The 20,493-nt window shown below is 41.1% G+C and overlaps 1 protein-coding gene across 9 annotated transcripts in view; it reads right to left on the bottom strand.

Annotated features, from left to right (window-relative positions):
- Nucleotides 1-20,280, bottom strand: part of synrg (synergin, gamma) — a 49,312-nt gene extending 29,032 nt beyond the window's left edge. For 7 of the 9 annotated variants that reach the window (XM_030067651.1, XM_030067653.1, XM_030067655.1 and 4 more), the window contains exons 1-7: nt 20,188-20,280; nt 7,198-7,238; nt 4,469-4,605; nt 3,338-3,465; nt 2,602-2,707; nt 2,373-2,484; nt 1,290-1,604 (exon numbers count right to left, since the gene is read on the bottom strand). In XM_030067651.1, the coding sequence (XP_029923511.1) occupies nt 1,290-1,604; nt 2,373-2,484; nt 2,602-2,707; nt 3,338-3,465; nt 4,469-4,605; nt 7,198-7,238; nt 20,188-20,222 (874 nt within the window). In that variant the 5' untranslated portion in view covers nt 20,223-20,280. The remainder of the gene's footprint in view (nt 1-1,289; nt 1,605-2,372; nt 2,485-2,601; nt 2,708-3,337; nt 3,466-4,468; nt 4,606-7,197; nt 7,239-20,187) is intronic. The other 2 variants (XM_030067658.1, XM_030067660.1) reach the window with 1 other exon arrangement.
- Between the last annotated feature and the right edge of the window lie 213 nt (nt 20,281-20,493).

The raw sequence follows: 20,493 nt of genomic DNA, 5'->3' as shown, positions 1-20,493 counted from the left end.
TAACAGTCTAACTCTTGCTTTGATCTGAAATTTACAATTCCTTACTGATTTTATGCATTTCTTTTTCTTTCGATCAATATTTTTGATCAGATGGTTGGGTTCTTTATGTATTTTTTTTATGTCATTTATTTGCACTTTGAATTTTGTAGTATGTCTGGTGACTCTTGATGCCAGTCTGTGGTTTTTGTTTGGTAACCTGTGTGTTTTGGTGCTTATTATGTGAATATGCCACATGCCGCCAAAGACAGATTTCCACTAATGGACAGCTAGGTTTTTCTACACTATTCAGTTGGATTCTATTTATGTTTAGACTGCTGTCATAGAGTGCTTGTTGCCTTGCTGAACTGTATTTGACACATTTTGCTCTGCTGTACCTCGTGCATCAAACCTTTATTAAGTGAGTGTCTTTTCATGTGTCAGCACCACTTAGCACCGCATCAAATTTCTTATGCATCCTTTATACATAGCAAATAAATGCAACTCCACTTCTACAGCATTTGAGTAAGTAAAAACCATATGAAACATCAAGCTACACAGTGTCTCTCTTTAGGTGCCATTTCTAATGCCCTCTAATCTGTTTATTCCAGATGTTAAACAACTAGGTCACAAACTCCTCAAGGAACTCTGGATGACATTTGATGGAGGGCTGGGCTGCTGCCTAGCTGTTATATTTCTCTGGAGGGAGGGGGGGGCTGATCTGTCTTTCTTGTCAGTCATAGTCCATAGGCCGTCGGTCTGTCACAGAGCAGGAAACGCAGCTGCTCATCCAAGAGATTAGAAGGCAATTGACACACACCGGTGCACAGACCGTGAACAGGCCTCCTGTTCTTAATACTAGCTGCTTGATCACAATAAATGGAAGATTCAGCTATAGTGGTTCAAAACTGATTAAGAGGTACTCTAACACACAAATTCCTACATTCCCCTTTTATAATGATTACACAGATTTGGTTTCAGAATTAGAATCAGAAATACTTCATTGATCCCCAAGGGGAAATTGGGTAAATTAGTTTATCCTGCATCACACACCTTTGTTGTTTGCTTAGTAATCTTTGGTAGCTTTAAAGGCTTAGGTAATGGGGCCATCTGCTGTGCCGTCTGCATGCTCTCATACAGCAAAGCAGGCCAAGACCAACCCAAAATCCCAAGGTGTCCGGAATAAACATTTTGCATCAGCAGGAGCAGCAGGGCTACTAGTAAACAAATCATCTAGACTCATTTACGGTGTTAATGGTTGGCTCTGAGTAATGGAGATGAAGGGAGGGTCGACAAAGCAAAAGAACAGTTACCTTGAGATTTAGACTGGGAGCTGGTGTTGACAGCAGAGTGTTGGGTGGCAGTGGGAATGGGCACAGAGGCAGGGGGAGGCTGAGGGGAGGAGGAGGAGGAAGAGGAGGAGGACAGACCTGCCTTGAGGGAAGGGGACGAAGGCTGGACATGGGCCTGAGAGGAGAGGTGGAGGTTGGAGGAAGAGGAGGTGGCGGGGGGGAAGGATGCAGAGGCATCTACAGGCCCCTGAATAAAGTCACTAAATTCGTCATCATCCTCGGAGAAAGCGGGGGGGAGGGAGTGAGGGGTGACAGAGGAGTGTGATGGCGATGAGTCTGCAAAAATGAAGAAATAATGATGATGACACATGGCACACACTACAGTGGAGAATGAACAAAAGGTTGCAAAACTGCAAGAATGAAACAGACTATTTTGTGCGAGACCAGAAATTGTAGTAATGCAAATTTAAGTAATTTAAGACTTGTAAACAATTAATTACATTTAAACAATTAATTACATTTAAATTAAACAGAAATGAAATACTATATACCCAAAAAACTACCGATTATCAGTACCTAGAATTGCAACAAATCAACACCAGAATAACGATTAAGCATTTAGTTTGTGCTCATTTTTTAAATGCACAGCTACAATTTTCTGAAGTGCACAGAAATAAGTAAATGAGGAGAATCTACAGTTGTAGAAAGTACAGAAAGTGACAGTCTCACAAACAGATGTTGTACTGTACTGTAAAACTATCAACGTAAAAATAAAGACACAGCATCAATATAAGCATAATGACAAGTGTCCAGACAATGTGGAAAATGTAAAATAATAATAACAATAATAATAATGTGATAAAAGAATGTGCCAGGAATCAGTGTTCTCCATGATAAACTTGAAGTCCAAGATGCCGTACTTTGGCCTGTCTGGCTGCCAGCTGACCAGGCACCATGCTAACCTGTGGCTAATCCAATTATTACTCTCCGAGGGAGGCTTTCCAGCTGGGCTACATGGGGCAGGTCAGGGTATGGATTCCTGATGAAGAGGCACAAGAGTTAAAAACCCAGGGACCAAAACTAACAGGGTTTGGGTGAAGGTACCTGGCTTCTTGGTCTGTGACGACGGGGTGGGGTGCATCTTGGCATCTCTGCTGAAACCGTCCAGATTGCCTTTGATCGCCTCCAAGGCGTCATCACGGCTCTTCTCCCCTGTCTGAGAAAAGTACAACAGAGAGCTGAAGAGATTACACAGACTTGCACTGTCCCACTGGGTATGCCTGCACAGTGCAGTGGTCAGCCAAGCAGGGAGGGCTGGTGTGAAGAGGCTCACCTTGGGTTTGACACTGCTGAGAAGCCTCAGTTTCTGTTTCTGCTCCTCAAACTGCCTCCTTTTCCTGTCCTCCTCCAGCATCCTCTGCTGCTGCTCCAGACGCTTCCTACAGAGCACAAGGACAGAGCATAAGGCGCACAAGTCAAAGTCATGTATGTGCACACACTCACACACAGAGAGGACTTAATAATGAAAAAGTTGTCACAGATGACATTTTCTTTATATTTTTCTGCACTGAAAACTTTCAGTTAGGAACCAAAAAAAATTAAGTTTTAGTTAGTAATATTCTTCATTGCTCAACAACTGATACGCTATTGACAGCTATTTGAACCATTTCATTGTGTTACTGCTAATGTCACATTGGTAATACCTCTAATCGTGTCATACTGCGGATGTGTGGGGTATTTCACAAAGCAAGATTACAAAGTTACAAGATAAAAAAAAGATTGTTATATCCTTATTACAGAGACTTGAATGTGTAAAATAAAACTTGAATGATTACTTTAAGAATATGATTCAGTCATGCATGTTGAAGATTGCTCATAATAAACACATTTTTAATGATTATACAATTTTGAAGTTGTCAGGATAACTTGCAGATTCTGCTTTGCTAAAACACCCCCTTGAGGTTCTGTTTGATTTATCTCAAAATCAGTTTGGCATGCAGTCTTGTAATATTCAGCAAGTCAAAGAAAGTCACACACAGAACCATAATATTAATGTATAAAGGCCTTACTGGTGCTCCTCAGCCATTTGTTTCTGCATGTCTGCAGTGTACTGAGGCCCGGGAGTCCTCATGCCCATAAACTGTGGCTGGCCCATGAACTGCATCCCGGGAGTCTGCATCCCAATAGCCATCCCACCCTAGTAAACATAAGAAACATACAACCAGAGGTTACCAAACTCATCCCTCTGCATTCGCTATTTAATGCTCACGGCAACATGAAACCAGTGCAATTCAAAGCAACATTAATGAACAAACTCTCATTAAAGGCTACTGGGCTTTGCTGGAGTCCCGTTCATGTATTGACGTTTAAAGCAATTTGCCTTCCAGATTAATTTGGGAGCAAACAGGAGGAGAGGAACCAAAATACCCAATTCAAATGTTAGGCTATTTCTGCTCTATTTGTAAACACTAGACTAAAAATGGGCATTTCTGGGAATCTGGAATCTGCAGAGATACATTTTTATCTGTTTGTCCCACCCGGCAGCAATGTAGTTGTACAGATGTGATAAATAACACATTCACCCAAAAATAATACAGGGACTTTAGCTGCAACATGTTTATGAAAATCATCCAAGAACAGATTTGAAAATTTAACAGAAAACAAAGTCGCACTATTTGATTTCCAGAAAATATTTTTAATTATTTTCACATTTTCATCAATCAAAAGCAATAGTTTAGCATTAATTTTATTTTCAAACTTGAAATTCCTCAAAAAAATCCTTTTGATTTATTCTGCAGCAGATGTTCAAGGATATATTAGAATGTCTAGCAAAATGGAAATATACCCTGTCTATTCAACATTTTTGACATTATTTTAAGGCCACAGTGTGAGCACAATTTTGCAGTTTCTTTACTTGCATAAGCAAAAATGCTAAAAGAGAAAAAAAATACCACCTGCCCTCGGGAGCTTAAAAAAACAATTCTATGGAAAATGGTAAACAAAACTATCTGTTCAAAGTGTCCGCCTGTTCAAAATAATATAGCTGAAAGTATCTATCTCTGTGACCTGGGCATTTTTTCAATCTTCAGGGGTCCACGGTGCCACAGAGATAAAACTGACAATTAAATATCTAATGTGTCACTTAGATTAAGCTGCAGGAATATATGACAAACAAACCCGAGCACAGATGCAAATCTCACCTGCATAGGCATGGCACCAGGAGGCATCTGTCCCCCAAAGTTCATTCCCATCATGCCCTGCATGTTAGGCTGCATGACCTGGACCATAGGGAAGCCCTGCTGTTGCTGCTGCTGCTGTTGTTGCATGGGTACCATACCTGCACAGACACATACAAACACATTCAGTGCACATGCATCATACATTAGCATATATCCAGCTGACACTTGCATGAAACATCTAGCACTGAAAACTGTAATGGGATAATATTACTATTTGAAGCATAAAAGTAAGCACAATAAAAACTACACTCAGTAAACAAAAAAGTTAATACAATTCTAGTTTGGGGATGAAAACCCCCACTCAGGACTTGAGTCAATATTGCAAATCAATTTCCTAGAGAGTAGGAAAACAACTCAGGCTCAGCAATAGCCAAATCTGTTCTTCTAGTGACTACAGTGACGGCTCAGAACAAAACAACAAGAGTGGGGGAAAAAAGGAAAAAAAGAAAAAAGAAAAGCGTGTGTTTGTTTTCACAGATGCTCTAGCTGAGAGCCAAAACTGAGCAGCCAGCTCCTACTGGAGCCTCCAGATGAGCCTCCAGATGATTCACCATGTTAGGGCTCAACCAGGCTGAATAAATGGCTTGTTTAGGGGGCCGCATGCATTCTAATTTGTCTCACTAAAATGACAATGCCAGCGGGAGCATGTAATGACCCCTGAGAGACGCTTGTCACAATAGTGTGTGTATGGTTTATGAGGAGTGTTCCTGCAAAGTCAACAAACAGCCTAAATATGAAGAGCATGCATGGTTAAATGATAGTACATCTGAGCCAAGCAAAGTACAGCTCTGGGCATGTGCAACAATGGCACAAACTCAAATGTGTTAATTCCTTGCAAACAACTACTTATGCTTAATGGCATAAGTTACACTGATCCTTGGCTGCAGTGGGGAAGAGTGTATGAAAAACACTAATGTGAAACAGAACAGAAACACTTTCTGGCTGCTGGCTGCTTCACCGATGGCATTTACAGCCTTGAGTGGTCCACTAACATCTATTGCTTATCTTCAGTCAGCATGCAGTGAAATCTGTGCCACCAGACAACTGAATTTAAATAGTAAGTTCTATAATTTGTATGTGATTGGTGAAACTGAATGTTGCCATTTTAATCTGAATTTTAAAAAATTAACTTATGTTTATGCATTACGCCCAAGCAAGGTCACCACTATGAGTCAAATGTAAAATTCCCTTTTTTTTTTTTTTTTTTTTTAGAAGTTTTTAGACTTTCCATGACTAAAATGTTGAATTCCACTGATCATTACAAAATGTAACATGACTTTTTTTTTTCCTCACACAAAATTTTAAACACACTTCAGATTAAGAGGTCTTATTAAAATTGCATCTTCATATTTTCAAATTAGGTTAATTTTGAAATAAGCAACAGTGAACGATGAACTCTCTTCGGAATTATTTTGGGAAGAAAGCTGCGAGTCGGACATAGTGTACCCCAACTCTATGTGGTAAAAACAATAGGAAATCGGAATAAGGATTAAAAGGAAAAGAAACAATTTTCATTTTTTCCACTTTACTAGTTAGAAATTTTTCAAATTGAGGCTGACGAATCCCATAATACTGTAAAACTTCAATTAAAAGTCAACTCCCAGTTAAATATTGAGTTGCTTTTACTGGCCGGGTACATGTTTTGACAAACAAAACACCGGCCCCTAACAGATGCTAGGCTACATTAAACATTCATATCAAAACTCAAAACTGTTTGTGCGTCAGGCTATATAACCCAGCGCTTGTTGACAAACTACAGAGCAGGTGACAGCTTCTCCTGCCGGTGAAAAACACCTTCCTCTGCACAGCAGCTGTGCGTTTTCTTGTCACATCCTGCTCACCGCCCCAGGACAGAATCGGCACACTGGCAGAGGAACCAGCATGATTTAAAGTTTATAACTCTCAATCTGAACCCTATCAAGCTCAGATTATGTTATTATTCCAACAGATATGAAGGGTTGGTCTCTGTGCTGCAAAAGGCAGGTTACACATTCCCAGAGTGTGGGTCTAATGTGTGTAGTTAAGTGAAATAGATACAGAGAACAAGAGAGAAAGAGTGAAATAGATACAAACAAACAAACAAACAAAAAACTAGACTCAGGAGACTTGGAGATATATTTTTCATTATATCTATCTATATCTTTCCTTATTCAGTATCTTTTGATATTTTTTTTTTAATATTTTTTGCAGAGCAAGAATTGTGTGCAAAAACAAAACAAAGGCAGGTCCCAAACAGATGCAGGTCCCAAATACAGGCCAGTTACTTTTAATTATTAAAACAAATAAATACCAGGACTAATAACTGAAGTTTTATGGTATACGGTATATGGTGTCCTTTATTAATTTCTATGATCTGAGTGAACCCCAAACAGGTTATTGTGTTTTGTTTTTGTTTTTTTTTTGGTCACGATCCCATTTCTACATTCAGCCAGTCTCTATTCTCTTCTAAGTGGCATTTAAACTGCAGCAACACTGAAAGCTGGCCCACACAATTTTTATAAACTCAGATTTAAAATGTCAACAATAAATTTCACTTATCACACAAAAATTCTGAACACGTAATTCAAATTTAGTTGTCTGTTGGCACAAAACTCACCCCACAGCCCGGCCTCTGAGGAAAATGGAGCAGACATTACAAGGACAGCCTGGAGGGAAGACAGAAAACGAGTGCTGACAGAGGAATGACTCACCTTGTGGTGGTCCCAGGCCCCCTCCAACAGGATACATAAAACTGAGGGGAAAAAGACACAAGATATGAGAATCAGATTAAGGTATATGACAGACTGCATTTTGTGTTATGTACACGTATGCTGTGACTTTTTTATGTTTTGAACTCATGAAGTGGTGAGCTACTGAAAACCACGACCCATGCATCCAAGAACCATACAAACTAAAAGCCATGACTTAATTTTAACCGTTTATTCTGCACCAAGTGTATGAGAAAAAGTAGTAGATTATTAATTTCAGTTGTATATGAAAAATGGACTTCATAATTGTCTTAAGCCATTATGAAACAACGACATTTGTGGTAAGTGACTGTTAATTATCATTACTTTCTGTGCCGTATTATAAAACATTATTCAATAACTAGGATTACAACAGCCATAGTGCAATGACAGAAATGTGTGTGACATACAAAACTTTGCTTCCTGCTTTGACTGAGTGCAGACGCTCCGCTCTTTGCTCTCCGCTTTGCTTTCTTTTTTTTTTTTTTTTTTTTTTCCATTTTAACTCTTTTCTTTTACTTCACATTTCTTAGAAAAAAGGTCCTGGACACCTATACATCCCTCGGAGCTAAATCCATTATTGAAACTCAAGGTTATCACTACTTTTAGAGCTGTTTTATTTCGCCGGTGAAACTTATCAGCGGCGCAAGCCTGCACTACAGTGACTGAGTGTGAGGAGCTCGGCTAACTGAGGCTAATCAGCAGCAAGATGCCTCCCTTTTCCACAGACGACTATCTCAAGCTTCTCCAGAAGATTGCGGTGCTGGAAACTAAAATTCAACGGCTTGAAATGAATGTGGAGATAAATGGACAATATGGGAATGAAACAACTCTACCAATGACCCAAAACAGCACACAGGAGCAGGCTAACGGACAGCTAATTAGCAGCACCACCAAGAAGGAGAGCTATGTAAGCGGCAGTAAATCTACCAGTAGTCCTCCCTGGAACCTGCTTGGAGCAAAGCCAAAGCATAATTCAGGTAAAGACACATCTGATATGCGAAGACGGCTAACAGGCAGAACCCAGCACCAGGAGATTAGTGATGAAACTGGTTGGCCTGCATTGCCCTCACGCAGGAGTATCTCTTCAACCCCTGTACCGGTGAGAAAACAGCCATGGACGGTGGCTACAAAAAGAAATAAGACCAAACCACACCGGGACTCTGAGATCCGCTTGGAAAATAGATTTGCACCTCTTGTTCAAGACCATGACTGCCCAAAAGAAAGCTCTTCCCCAGACGCTGGAAAAAGGTATGTGACTAAATCAATCAGTAAAAGGCTGCAGAGAGAGCTGACCACTGGGCCCCAAACACTGATAGTGGGTGACGGAGCTGTGAAAGACCTAAAACGCTTTTGCAGCATGAAATACACCAAAGTACTGTGCTTTCCTGACGACATGGTGTCTGATATCTCAGAGAAAGTCCTTAAGATCACTGATGAGCATCCAACGGTCAAGTCTCTCATCATACACACAGGAGCTCTTGATATTGTGAAACAACAATCAGAGGTACTGAAACAGGACTTTATGGACCTTCTGAATAAGGTTCAAAGTCTAGACATGGATGTGTATTTGAGTGGACCTCTACCAATGGTACGACGAGGGGATGAGAGATTCAGCAGGCTGATGATGCTCAGCAGATGGCTCAAAGCTACATGTGCTGCTCTACCTGTGAACTACATTGACAATTTCCATATTTTTTGGGAACGCAGGCACCTCTTTAAGCCGGATGGATTTTACCTGAATAAGTCAGGAGTGCGACTGTTGTGTTCCAACATTTTCTACTCTGTGCGTCAGACACCAGCAGCCCCTGCCAAGGACAAGCAGCAAGACAACCCAAAACAACCGATAAGTCGGCGCTGTGGGGATGAACTGCTTGTGTCTGAGATAAGAACGGACCATGGAGGACAGCTGACCCAGAAAGATGTGTCAGCTCCAAAATCACCACCCTCACCCCAACTAGAGGAGTCTGCCCCAGCCCCAACTGGAGAGTCCCAGTCTTCACCACCCCAGTCCCCACCAAGCCCCCCACTTGCTCCTTCCAGTCCTGACTCCCCACTTCTGGATTTCACTGACAGGATGAAGGACCTTGTTAGTATTGGAATCCAACTTACACCACGTCAAATCCCCATATTTTCTCCCCGAAACCCCCCTCATGCCCCTCCCATTCCGCCACGCCTGAAACACCCATCGACCAAAAGTCATCGGGCCCCTCCACCCCCCATAAACCTTCACGACTGTGATTCAGACTGATATGTGCCGGGTCCAGGCTGTGATACTGATATCAATAATGTTCTCCAGGAAAAGTCAGGGCCCTATGGAGGTCAAATAGCCTTTTCAATCCCTGTGATAATAGGTACACATCGTAGTATTCACAGACCATATGGCACCTGTCTTAACAATCTGAAGTCTGTCAATGTTCAACAGCAGTCATCCTCCTTTCCTGTCACATCATCCCTACAGCTGAAACTAGCTCTTTTTAATGTCAGATCATTGGCCAATAAATCTTTCTTGATTAGGGATCTGATAACTGAAAGGAACTTAGATTGCATACTTTTAGTTGAGACGTGGCTAAACAGTGTTACTGGTACAGCAACACTGCTAGAGGCCTGTCCACCAAATTTCCAGTTCTATCAGTCAGTCAGACAAAACAGGAGAGGAGGAGGGATTGCAGCCATTTTTTCTACACAGTTAGTATGCAATGACATTGACCTTGGTGATTTTGCATCATTTGAATATCTTGCTTTTGAGCTCAAGTCAGAACAAGCAGTACTTATGGTTACACTATATCGGCCACCAGGATACTCATCAGCATTCCTACAGGAGTTTACAGAGATGGTCTCATTTGCCATCACTAGATATGACAGGTTAATAATGAATGGAGACCTGAATATTCACATCAACAAAAAGAACGACTCCAGTGCCATTGAGTTTATGAACATACTGGACAGCTTTGCACTCATTCAACATGTAACTGAAGCCACTCACCAGCATGGCAACACCCTAGACCTGGTAATAACAACAGGGTTAAACATTGGGAATGTTTCAGTACTTGAACTGCCCATTTCTGATCATCACTGTGTGCTCTTCAATGCCACCCTAACCTTAACAAAAACTAAGAGGGAGTACCTGGTTACAAAGAGATTTCTTGGTGATGAGGCCGAAGCTAATTTTGCTAATCTCATGAGATCATTTGAGCCACATAGTGGTGACTGCACTCTAAATGACATGATTAAGCAATTCAACAATGCCCTGTCAGCTGCTTTAAATACTGTTGCCCCACTAAAGGTGAAAAAGAAGTTTACAGACAGAATATCCCCATGGTTGAACAATAACAGTGTTAAAAAGGCAAAGAGAGCATGTCGGGCAGCTGAAAGAAAATGGAGGAAAACCAAGCTCACAGTTCACTGTAACATATACAAAGAAGCCTTGAACACCTATAACAAGGAAGTACGTCTGGCAAGAATGAACTATTTTTCCAAGATTATCACAGAGAATTCAGGAAACTCTAGAATATTGTTCTCCACTATTGATCAGCTACTCAACACTGCTCCCACTACACCACAGATCTCTGCATCCAGATGTGAAGAACTTGCACTGTTCTTCAATAACAAAATAACATCAATTAGAGCTACTATTCCTGTTAATCCATACACAAATGCAAACGCAGGTGATCTCAGAAAATTCTGCAAAAACAATGCAACCATGGGGAAATTCAACAGCATAACATTATCTGAGCTCTGTAAGACTGTTAATGAATGCAACTCCACTACCTCATGTGTTGACCCAGTACCTACAGCATTTTTTAAACGGGTGTTCAACAGTGTATCAGGTCATGTCCTGGCAATTATAAACATGTCACTTCAAACTGGCATCTTCCCAGATGAGTTCAAAACTGCTGTTGTAAAACCTTTACTAAAGAAACCTAACCTAGATAGTAATGCACTAAGCAGCTATAGGCCAATATCAAACATACCATTCATTAGTAAGATACTTGAAAAAATAGTTGCAGTGCAAATAAATGCCTTTCTTAAAGAAAATAACATCCTGGAGGAATTTCAATCAGGCTTTAGAAAACATCATAGCACTGAAACGGCGCTTGCTAAAATCGTCAGCGACCTCAGACTGAACTATGATGAAAATAAGGTCTCAATTCTTATCCTCTTAGACCTTAGCGCTGCGTTTGATACGATTGACCATGACATCTTAATCAATCGCCTTGAAAAATTGGTTGGTCTCTCTGACTGTGTGTTACACTGGTTTAAAACTTACATCAAAGGGAGAAAGTTTTACGTCAGACTGGGAGATCATGTGTCTGGGGAACAGGACAACTGCTATGGAGTTCCACAAGGGAGCTGCCTTGGTCCATTACTTTTCTCACTATACATGCTGCCACTCGGTGACATCATCAGAAGGCACAATGTATGTTTTCACAGTTATGCAGACGACACACAACTGTATATTTCTGCTGAACCAAATGATGCTACAGCGATAAATCCCATCACTACCTGTCTCATGGCGGTGAACAAATGGATGAGTGATAACTTTTTAAAGCTAAATGAAGACAAAACAGAGATCCTGTTAGTGGGCCCCAAAACAAAAAGAGAGATGCTGTCCACTAACCTGGGGAAACTGGCTTCCAGGATCAAATCTGAGGTTACAAGTCTTGGCATTGTATTGGATCCAGATCTTAGTTTCAAGTCCCACATTAACAAGGTGACGAAGACATCATTCTTCCACCTTAGAAACATCGCTAAAGTGCGACCATTTATAAATCAAAAAGATGCTGAAAAACTGATACATGCTTTTATCACAAGCAGACTTGACTACTGTAACGTACTTTTTACTGGCCTTCCAAAGAAAACTACTGACAGACTTCAGCTCATCCAAAACTCTGCTGCTCGCTTATTAACCAGAACCAGGAAGAGAGAGCATATTAGTCCGGTCCTAGCTGCCCTACACTGGCTCCCTGTAACATTTAGAGTTGACTTTAAGGTTCTCCTACTTGTATACAAAGCACTTCATGGGCTAGGACCAAGCTACATTGCCAACTCCCTTATTGGCTATGCACCCCAAAGAGCACTGCGATCGTCTGCTGCTGGCTTATTGGTTCCCTACAACAGTCGAAAGAAAATTGGGGATGCCGCCTTTGTTACGTATGCCCCCAAGCTTTGGAACACACTACCTTTAAATATCAGGGAAGCCAGCTCACTAGATATCTTTAAAAGAAGATTAAAGACCTACCTTTTCACTCTGGCCTTTAACTAGCTCCTGTTTTATTTGTCTTTTATCGTTTTATTTGCATCTTTTGTTTTATTTCAAAGTTCTCGCTTTTAGCCTTTTCCTTTTAATTTGTGTTTTATTCTTTTTAATGTTTTATTTAATGTTTTCAAATGTTCTTCTTTTTATTGTGAAGCACTTTGAGCTGCAATTCTTGTATGAAAGGTGCTATACAAATAAAGTTTTATTATTATTATTATTATAAATTGTCAGACCATAGATGCTTTTCAGAGGTTTTTAAATGGGAAAAATCAATAGACACTTTGCAACTTCAAAAGAATCTATCTCATGGTTATTCATTAGGATTTGGTACCCTCTTGTGTGGATGAATGATTTGACATGCCTGTGCTGAAACTGTTATCTTGATATGTAACCAAAAGTATCTGATTCTTGTTTTATTTAATTGAATTCTTGAATTTGTGCACACACACACACAGACTCAAGAATGTTTTTTCTGCTTTGATGTGTCTTTTGCCATCTTTTACCATTTTGTTGTGTTAGACTACATCTGAATGCAATGTGTACCTTACTGTTCTGTGTGATTCAGGGACTGCATGAATAAATTCGTATTGACCCCGAGCACTAAATCTGACAGGTAAGAAAAATTGATCCAATATATCTTTGCTGTTGCACAGAATGGCATTTATTGATCAGCAAACAAGCCCTCTCAGGCTTGTTGCAGACTGTGTCTCTGTCTAAGCCTTTGCTATACAAATAAGAAAGTGGTTTAGTATGGTCTCATTTGTATAGGCAAGACAGCAGCACATGAGCTGATTTTTCAGTTCCTGATCAACTGAGATTTGATGGCTGAATCAAAGCAGAAGCAACAGCAGCTACTAAAAAGCTAGGTGATGAAAAGGGTTAGGTTTTAGACAACTTGGACTCTGTGACAGTAGCTAGATCTCTGCTGAGTAATAGGTCTTCACAAAATAATCAGAAAAGGGCTCTGTAACTCAGCCAAGTCCGCCTCACCAGAGCTAACCTACATAAGCCTTCAGCAATAGTCAAATAATTTATTACAACTCACTCCTTCCAACTGAAACTGATGATGCAGAAGCAAACAGAAGAGAAAGATGTGGGGCCTCTGCAACCCCAGAGAAATATCAGTCACAACCCAGACCAGGCCACTGACTCCAAGCTGCATTTCAGCATCACTAATCCAATAGGTGACAGAGATTTTAACCCTGGCAAAATTGTGTTTTCAGAGTGATAGCAATGATTGAACTGTGCTTAAAAGGTTTACTGTCAAATCTGATCTGTGCTCTCATTTTATGATTAACTTGCCTGTCTCCACAAAAACAGTAAATGTGAAACATCAAAGCATAAAGCAGTAGACCTCACACATAATCTCTTTCTGCCATCCCTAAGTCAAATGTTTTTCAAGGAAAAGAGGCAACAATCTCCACGTACAGCTAAACATAACAACAGACAGAGGGGGGCGCGAAAGATGGGTGGTGCATCAATTCTGCAGGTGATCATTATTAACTGACAACATAAAAGTGATCAAAAAGACCGGGACACACCAAGCCAACCAAGGTCAACAGTGAGATTGCTTTGCATCCCCTCACATCTCCTGTTTAAAGCTTTCCATGAACACGCTGCAATGACTGTAGCTGACAAAACAACACGCAGGCACTTTGTGTGTCTGCTTGACAGAAAAACTCTTCCTGCCAGGAGGGGGCAGTAGACTCAAAAAGCCTCCGAATCATGGAGAGAAACTGGAGTTTTGTTACACAGTGTGAAAAATACGTATGTCTAATGAGAAAATGCATGAACTGTCAGTCTTTTGCTTATGGAAGAGGGCTTGTTCACTATAATTTGCTCTCTCTCTCTGGTGAGCCTGCTTGCTACTAGCTAGCTAGCACAATATCCACACGATTGAATTTCTGTTTCTTTTCTCACACTCTGATGGCTGAACAGTCAATCAGAAAGCTTTCTCTCACCAACAGCCTCCACTGATGATTTGATATGCTATTGTGGCCAATCGTCTGCTGATGAGGGCAACAAAGGGTCTTTAGAGTTGTCGGTGCAGGACACACCACACTGCACAGACTACAGAGGATCGCCGGCCACAGATGGCACGAAGAGAGCCGACAGCTGACCATCAGCTTTGTCAGGGGCTGTGCAGTGATCACATTATACTTCATTAGAGGACCACAAAGTCTCATAATGCAGGCTGGGAACCCATCATAACACATTTCAAGCATTGCCCACATCAAACTAGCAACTCTCAATGGCCAATGAAAGACACATTACAAGACACAAGCAATTTATGTGACCATTTAAATTTCATTCATATCTGTAATTTGAGCTTGACTTGTGCATTGGAAAATGTGACAGTTCACAGTATGTTAGGCCAAATAGCATTTGTCTGAGTTTGTTTTTAAAGCTCTTTAAAATGCCATGTAAAATTAGGCCTAAATATAGAGCCAATTTCAGATTCGAATTAAAAGAAAACTCTGCTTTCACATGAAAACTCCACTTCAGACAGATAATTGACCACCTCAGAAGACCATTCAAAAACCATCAGCACATTCTGGTGCGTACTTACAAAAATAACAGTGACAATCATTTTAAGTGTTTTGTATAGATTGCCCAGGTTTCTGGTAGTGAGCTACTTAAATTTATTGGAGTTTGTTGTGGCAGTCTGAAAATGCCAGATATTCATCCCAACATTGTCAGGACAAATGACAACTTAAGAATGAAGGGGATGTTGGAGTGTGTTGGGACAATGTGGACACTAAAAATATGTACATCTGTATGATGTTGCAAACATTACAAATTAACCATTTTACATAATCAAAAAACATGAAAAAGTATGTGTAGCTGCCATGGGCAAAAAAAAATTAGGAAGTTGCATTTCAGAGTGAAAGAAATGTCATCAACCCAATAAATTTCTACTGGGAACATAAGCAGATATCAGGAAACAGACTTTAGATATGATTGTCCCCAAGGGGAAATTCCTTTCCACAGCAGAGTACACATTAGACAAGACTACAAACAGCAGCACACAGTAACAATGACAGATGACAATACACAACACTGAAGCCTGTTCGGCAGGAACTACTGTTTAAGGCGGTTCTAGCTGTGAGGATCAGACTTTTAGTGAAAACAAGCCCTTCTGCACCTTAGTGTTGTGTACCTGTGTCCAGAGGGCAGGAGGGTCAGGTGGTGGCTAAGTGGGTGTGTGATGACCTGCTCTACTGAGGCTGCAATGTGTGCAATGGCCTTATTGTTTAGCTCCGCAACGCTGGGTGTGGGGAAACCAATTATCCTGGCCGCTGTGGTGGTTAGGAATGTGCATAGAAATTGAGTGATTCAATTCTGAAACTGAATGGTTGATTGAACCATTCAGTTTCTATGGGTGTGTGAGTTTGGCCCACTTCGTAATGGATAACATATTAAAGACGCAAGTGGAACAGTTTGGTAGTATGGGCTGAATAATGCTCTGGTACAGCAGCAGAAGGAGATGGAGGGCAATATTTATTTGAGTGCTTTGAGCTTGCAGATGACTGATAGTCTTTGGTGGCTCCTTTCTTGGGTGTCATTAGTGTGCTGGTCGAAGTTGAGTCTATTGTCCAGAGTCACTCCGAGGTATTTGAAACTGTCAGCCAAACTCTTTGGTTACTGATGAGAACGGGGTGGTGAGGTGACGGGGGACCAATTATTATTCCCTTTGTCTTGCTGACACTGAGGTGAAGATGGTTATCCTCACACCACTGGGTCAAGTGTGCAGCCATGTTGTGATATTCCAGAGCAGAGTGGCTGTCTTTGAATAGAGCAAGACTGAAGAAGAAATGAGCTCAACACACAACCCCGTGGTGCTCCGGTGTTACTGGTGAGTGCAGGTGTTGTGTTTGTGCCCACCTGTACAGCTTGCAGTCTGTCACCGGGGAAACTGTCAGTGTTTCAACCGAGGGCACTTCATAGCAATCACAGGACAGGGTTTGTTTTTTTAGGACTGCTACAATAGGAACTGTGCATTCATATGTAATACTACACTAGAGTGAGCCTAAGAAGCCTTACAATAGCGTCTTAAATATTTAGGCAACAGTGTTTCTGGAAACAAATCTGTATGAATAAATAAGCTGTTTTTACTCTCTATCAATCAAAATGATGTTATAGAGATATTTCACCACAGCAAGAAGATTACCCTACATGGAATACAAATGTAATATGATGGGGTTTATCTTCAACGATGACATTCAACTTGGAGCGATTCAGCGTCGGATCCCCCCCATCTGCTCACCCTAAGATTTGCAGCTTAAAAGGCTTTCATAGGAAAACTACGGCACTGCTGCCCACCATATTGCGGCAAATAGCAGGTCATGGCTTAGCAGATTAACACAGAAGGAGATCAACAATGATAGCAGCTGCAGAAACTAGACAGACCATTGCTTTACAAAAGGTCTGCACTCATCCAACAGCCATCATAAAACCCTTCTGAAGGTTAGGGACAATGGCAGGCAACACAGTCATTGTCAGATTATCACTGAAGAAAAATAAACTAAAAGCATTTCTGAAACTGTGTCTATAGTATAATAATTATGCTCCCTAAAAAAAAAAAATAATAATAATAATAATAATAATAATGATAAACACTACATGATTAGGTTCCTGTTAATCTATCAAGTGGCCTTTAGCAAAGTGACCTAGTGAAGTCCACACCCACAGAAAACAGGCTGAGCTCCTTCATTATTTACCAAGTTAGTGGACACAGAAGTTACTGCCCTGCTACCAAATATCAGCATAGCAAAGACTAACTAGTCCTGTGACCCAACATAAACCACAGGCTAGAATGAGGCTGTTGTAGGTTATATTGAACATATTAGTCATGTGGCTAAATTTAGGCCAATTTATAAAAAAATATATCTATATATTTAATACTGCAGAGAGGGACAGCAAAGGCAGGGGAGAGAGAGGGTAAGGCATACAGCTGAGCCAGATTCGAACCCATGCCACTTTGGTCAGGACACAGCCTTGATATGTGGCACACACTGTACCGGGTGAGCAACCGAGGTGCCCCAAATTTAGGCTGGAGCACCCTGTCTTATCCCACAATAAAACCAGACTGATCCTGGATTTTTGGGTAAACCAAGTATCAATAGCAAAAGGGATACCCATATTGGTATTTACAACTAAAACACTTCCAATAACAATATATTTGCCAATATTTTTTATACAAATAGCATCTGCACCAAGAAATAGTCAAATATGAGAAATAACTGTAATAACAATAAGTACTGGAAGCTGGATTCTTTCTGACTGAATAATAATTTTACAGTGTGCACGACCATCTGCTACTCTGGCAACTCACTGCTACACAAAAGTATTGTAAACAAAAGAGTCAGCTGCACAAACTAATCATACAGATATGTCTGTGTAGCCAGTATTGTGGTGATAATATTGACCGGCTGATATATTGGTCATGCTCTCCTCCACAGCTGAAGCAGATATTGAGGAACATTACATTTCCTGCACAGAAATACCATCTATTGTGTGGTACTTGCTGCAATATTGAGAAACTTTTGACAAGAGGGATGCTTTTTCAGGGCCTCGTCTGACATCTGTGGGGTCGGTCGCCTGATTAACCCAGTTTAGTTCAGATAGTGTAGCCAGCTTGCAGAAAAGTGGGAAATCTGGAGCCACCATTTGGTCAAACAGACCTGATATCATACATCTCTGTCATACACAGCCACTGCAGGTGTCATTTTACAGTTTAGCTTTAAGACATTAGTTTACCAGGAGTTATTACATATATGGTCAAGCCACACAGATGAAATAAATGTATCTTAAATGTCCAAAGAGCCACATGGTTTGTGACAGGCTACAAGCTAGGTGTCAAGGGCTTTCATATACTGCACTATTGCTCCATCTCCTGGCTCTCTCCACTCTGGCCTGCAGACATATTTTAGTTTTATCATAATTGTCTTGTCTAGCTGTCAGATGGCATTACAGTGAAATCTACCCGATTTTTTCCTCAGGGTATCTATACATTCACATCCAAGATAATGTTAAATATTTAAGAAAGTTAAAAAAAAAAAATGTCAATGTGCTTGCCATAACGTGTGCCAGGCTATTATAAAGTACTGGAATACAAGAGGCAAAAATCTGATATCAAGAACTTGTTCAACATTTCAAAAGTCGAAGTGAAACGTACTGATTTTATGCCTTTTTCATACATTAATGGATGCTGGACAACTAGTAAGCCTTCATACACTTTATATAAATTCTGAGTCATCTTGGTCCACAGATGTCTGTTCTGTCCAGCAAATGTAATGAAATTAATCAACCGCCTGTATCAGCCAAGGAATAAAGTTGAGGATTCAGCAGCAGCAGTTAAAACGTGGCATTGCTGCATCCCTACCTGATGTATTTAAAATCAATAGTTCAACTGCTTTGAGTTTGTGTGTGTGTGTGTGTGTGTGTGTGTGTGTGTGTGTGTGTGTGTGTGTGTGTGTGTGTGTGTTAAGAGCAATGGATGAATATCTTGCTCAAGTCCAAATGATGTAGGTCATAGCAGCACAAGTCAACATATCCCATGCACGCAGGTCAATTTAATTCTGCTGTCTTAGGATCTTTAGTTTCATCTGTAGTATCAATATCACCTGGCCAGTCGAGAGGCTTGTAGCCAGCACACATTTATTATTCAAAGTGCTCAGGCCAAGGTAAAGCTCATCTTATGAAAGAATCATGAGGCTAACCTTTTCATCTACTCTGAGACCATGCTTAATAAACCGCATCCTGACATGGGATACAGCTGAATATGCTAAACATTTGCAACTAATCCTAAATAACTTGTTGGGGAGGCAGGTAACACGCATGTCTATTTGGTAGCACCCTTTTCCCGTAATTAAGCTGATTCACAACAAGCAGTCTACCAGTGAATAGTAGTCTGACTAAAATAATAATTAATAAAATGGCCTGAAACACCTAGAACTTTCCTGGCTTTGAGCGAGGGGAGACCCAGCTGGAGTGTGACAACAGACAGATTTCAGATGACAGCACATTCACGTCCCATCATCATCACCACCATCATCATCATCATCATCACCATCACCGTCTTGCATGCACGGAGAGCTCAGATGCTAGATGCACATAAACTACCGGCATGACACCACATCTACAGTATGAGTGAGGGGCTCACAGCGGATAAACCCTGTGTGTGTGAGCTTGGTATGATGAGGGGTTACAGAGGCATGTATTGGTGCTTGCTGGTTGTTGACTGTGCTATACTGCCGGGAGCCCAAGAGGAACATTTCTATTCTTCTCATTATGCCACATATAAGCTACCGTTAGCTGCCTAGAAACCCACTTCTGGTCTAATTTATCGACACTGAATCCTGTCAACGCGGATAAATGGACACAACATGAACAGGGCAGCTTCCCCCGGAGGAAGCCCAGTCGCAGCTAGCCTGGCCTCCCTCTGCTTTGACCCACAAGGCACTCACCAGCGCCGGAGGCACAGCTAGCTAGCTAGCTAGCCTCACAACTAGCTGTGACACCTGACAACCAGCCATCTCATTACTCTGCCTCGACAACAAAACACCCCCTCTTATCGTCCTCTGTAGCGTTATGGCCGCTCGCTGTGTAAGTAAATGCCACCCACACGCGATTTTGTGAAAATAACAACAACAATATTTTCGGACTCGTTTCGTTTTAGCACAGTAAAATACCTGCTGCCTCCTCCGGATCCTGGCCGTAGCGCCATCTTGATAACAGTAGTCACTCGGAGGAAGACGTCGTCAGCGGTGACGGTGAGCTGCCTCTTCCGGTTTGATGCAATGCACATGCTCGGCCGCCAGGTGTCAGTGTTGCAGTAGGTAAAGGCCGAGCTTTGTTCAATCACAATCACAATCAGAGACTCCTCATTGATCCCCGAGGGGACATTGGGTCAGCTGCAGTTGCTCAGACTCAAAAAGTCTATAAGCGTAAGTGAAATTATAAGAAATAGGAAACTTAAAAAATATGTGCATTAGAAA

The sequence above is a fragment of the Myripristis murdjan genome, chromosome 13 (assembly GCF_902150065.1).
Source record: "Myripristis murdjan chromosome 13, fMyrMur1.1, whole genome shotgun sequence".
In the NCBI taxonomy this organism is placed as follows: domain Eukaryota; kingdom Metazoa; phylum Chordata; class Actinopteri; order Holocentriformes; family Holocentridae; genus Myripristis; species Myripristis murdjan.
Note: the sequence above shows the minus strand (reverse complement) of the source record. Positions and strands in the feature narration are given on the sequence as shown.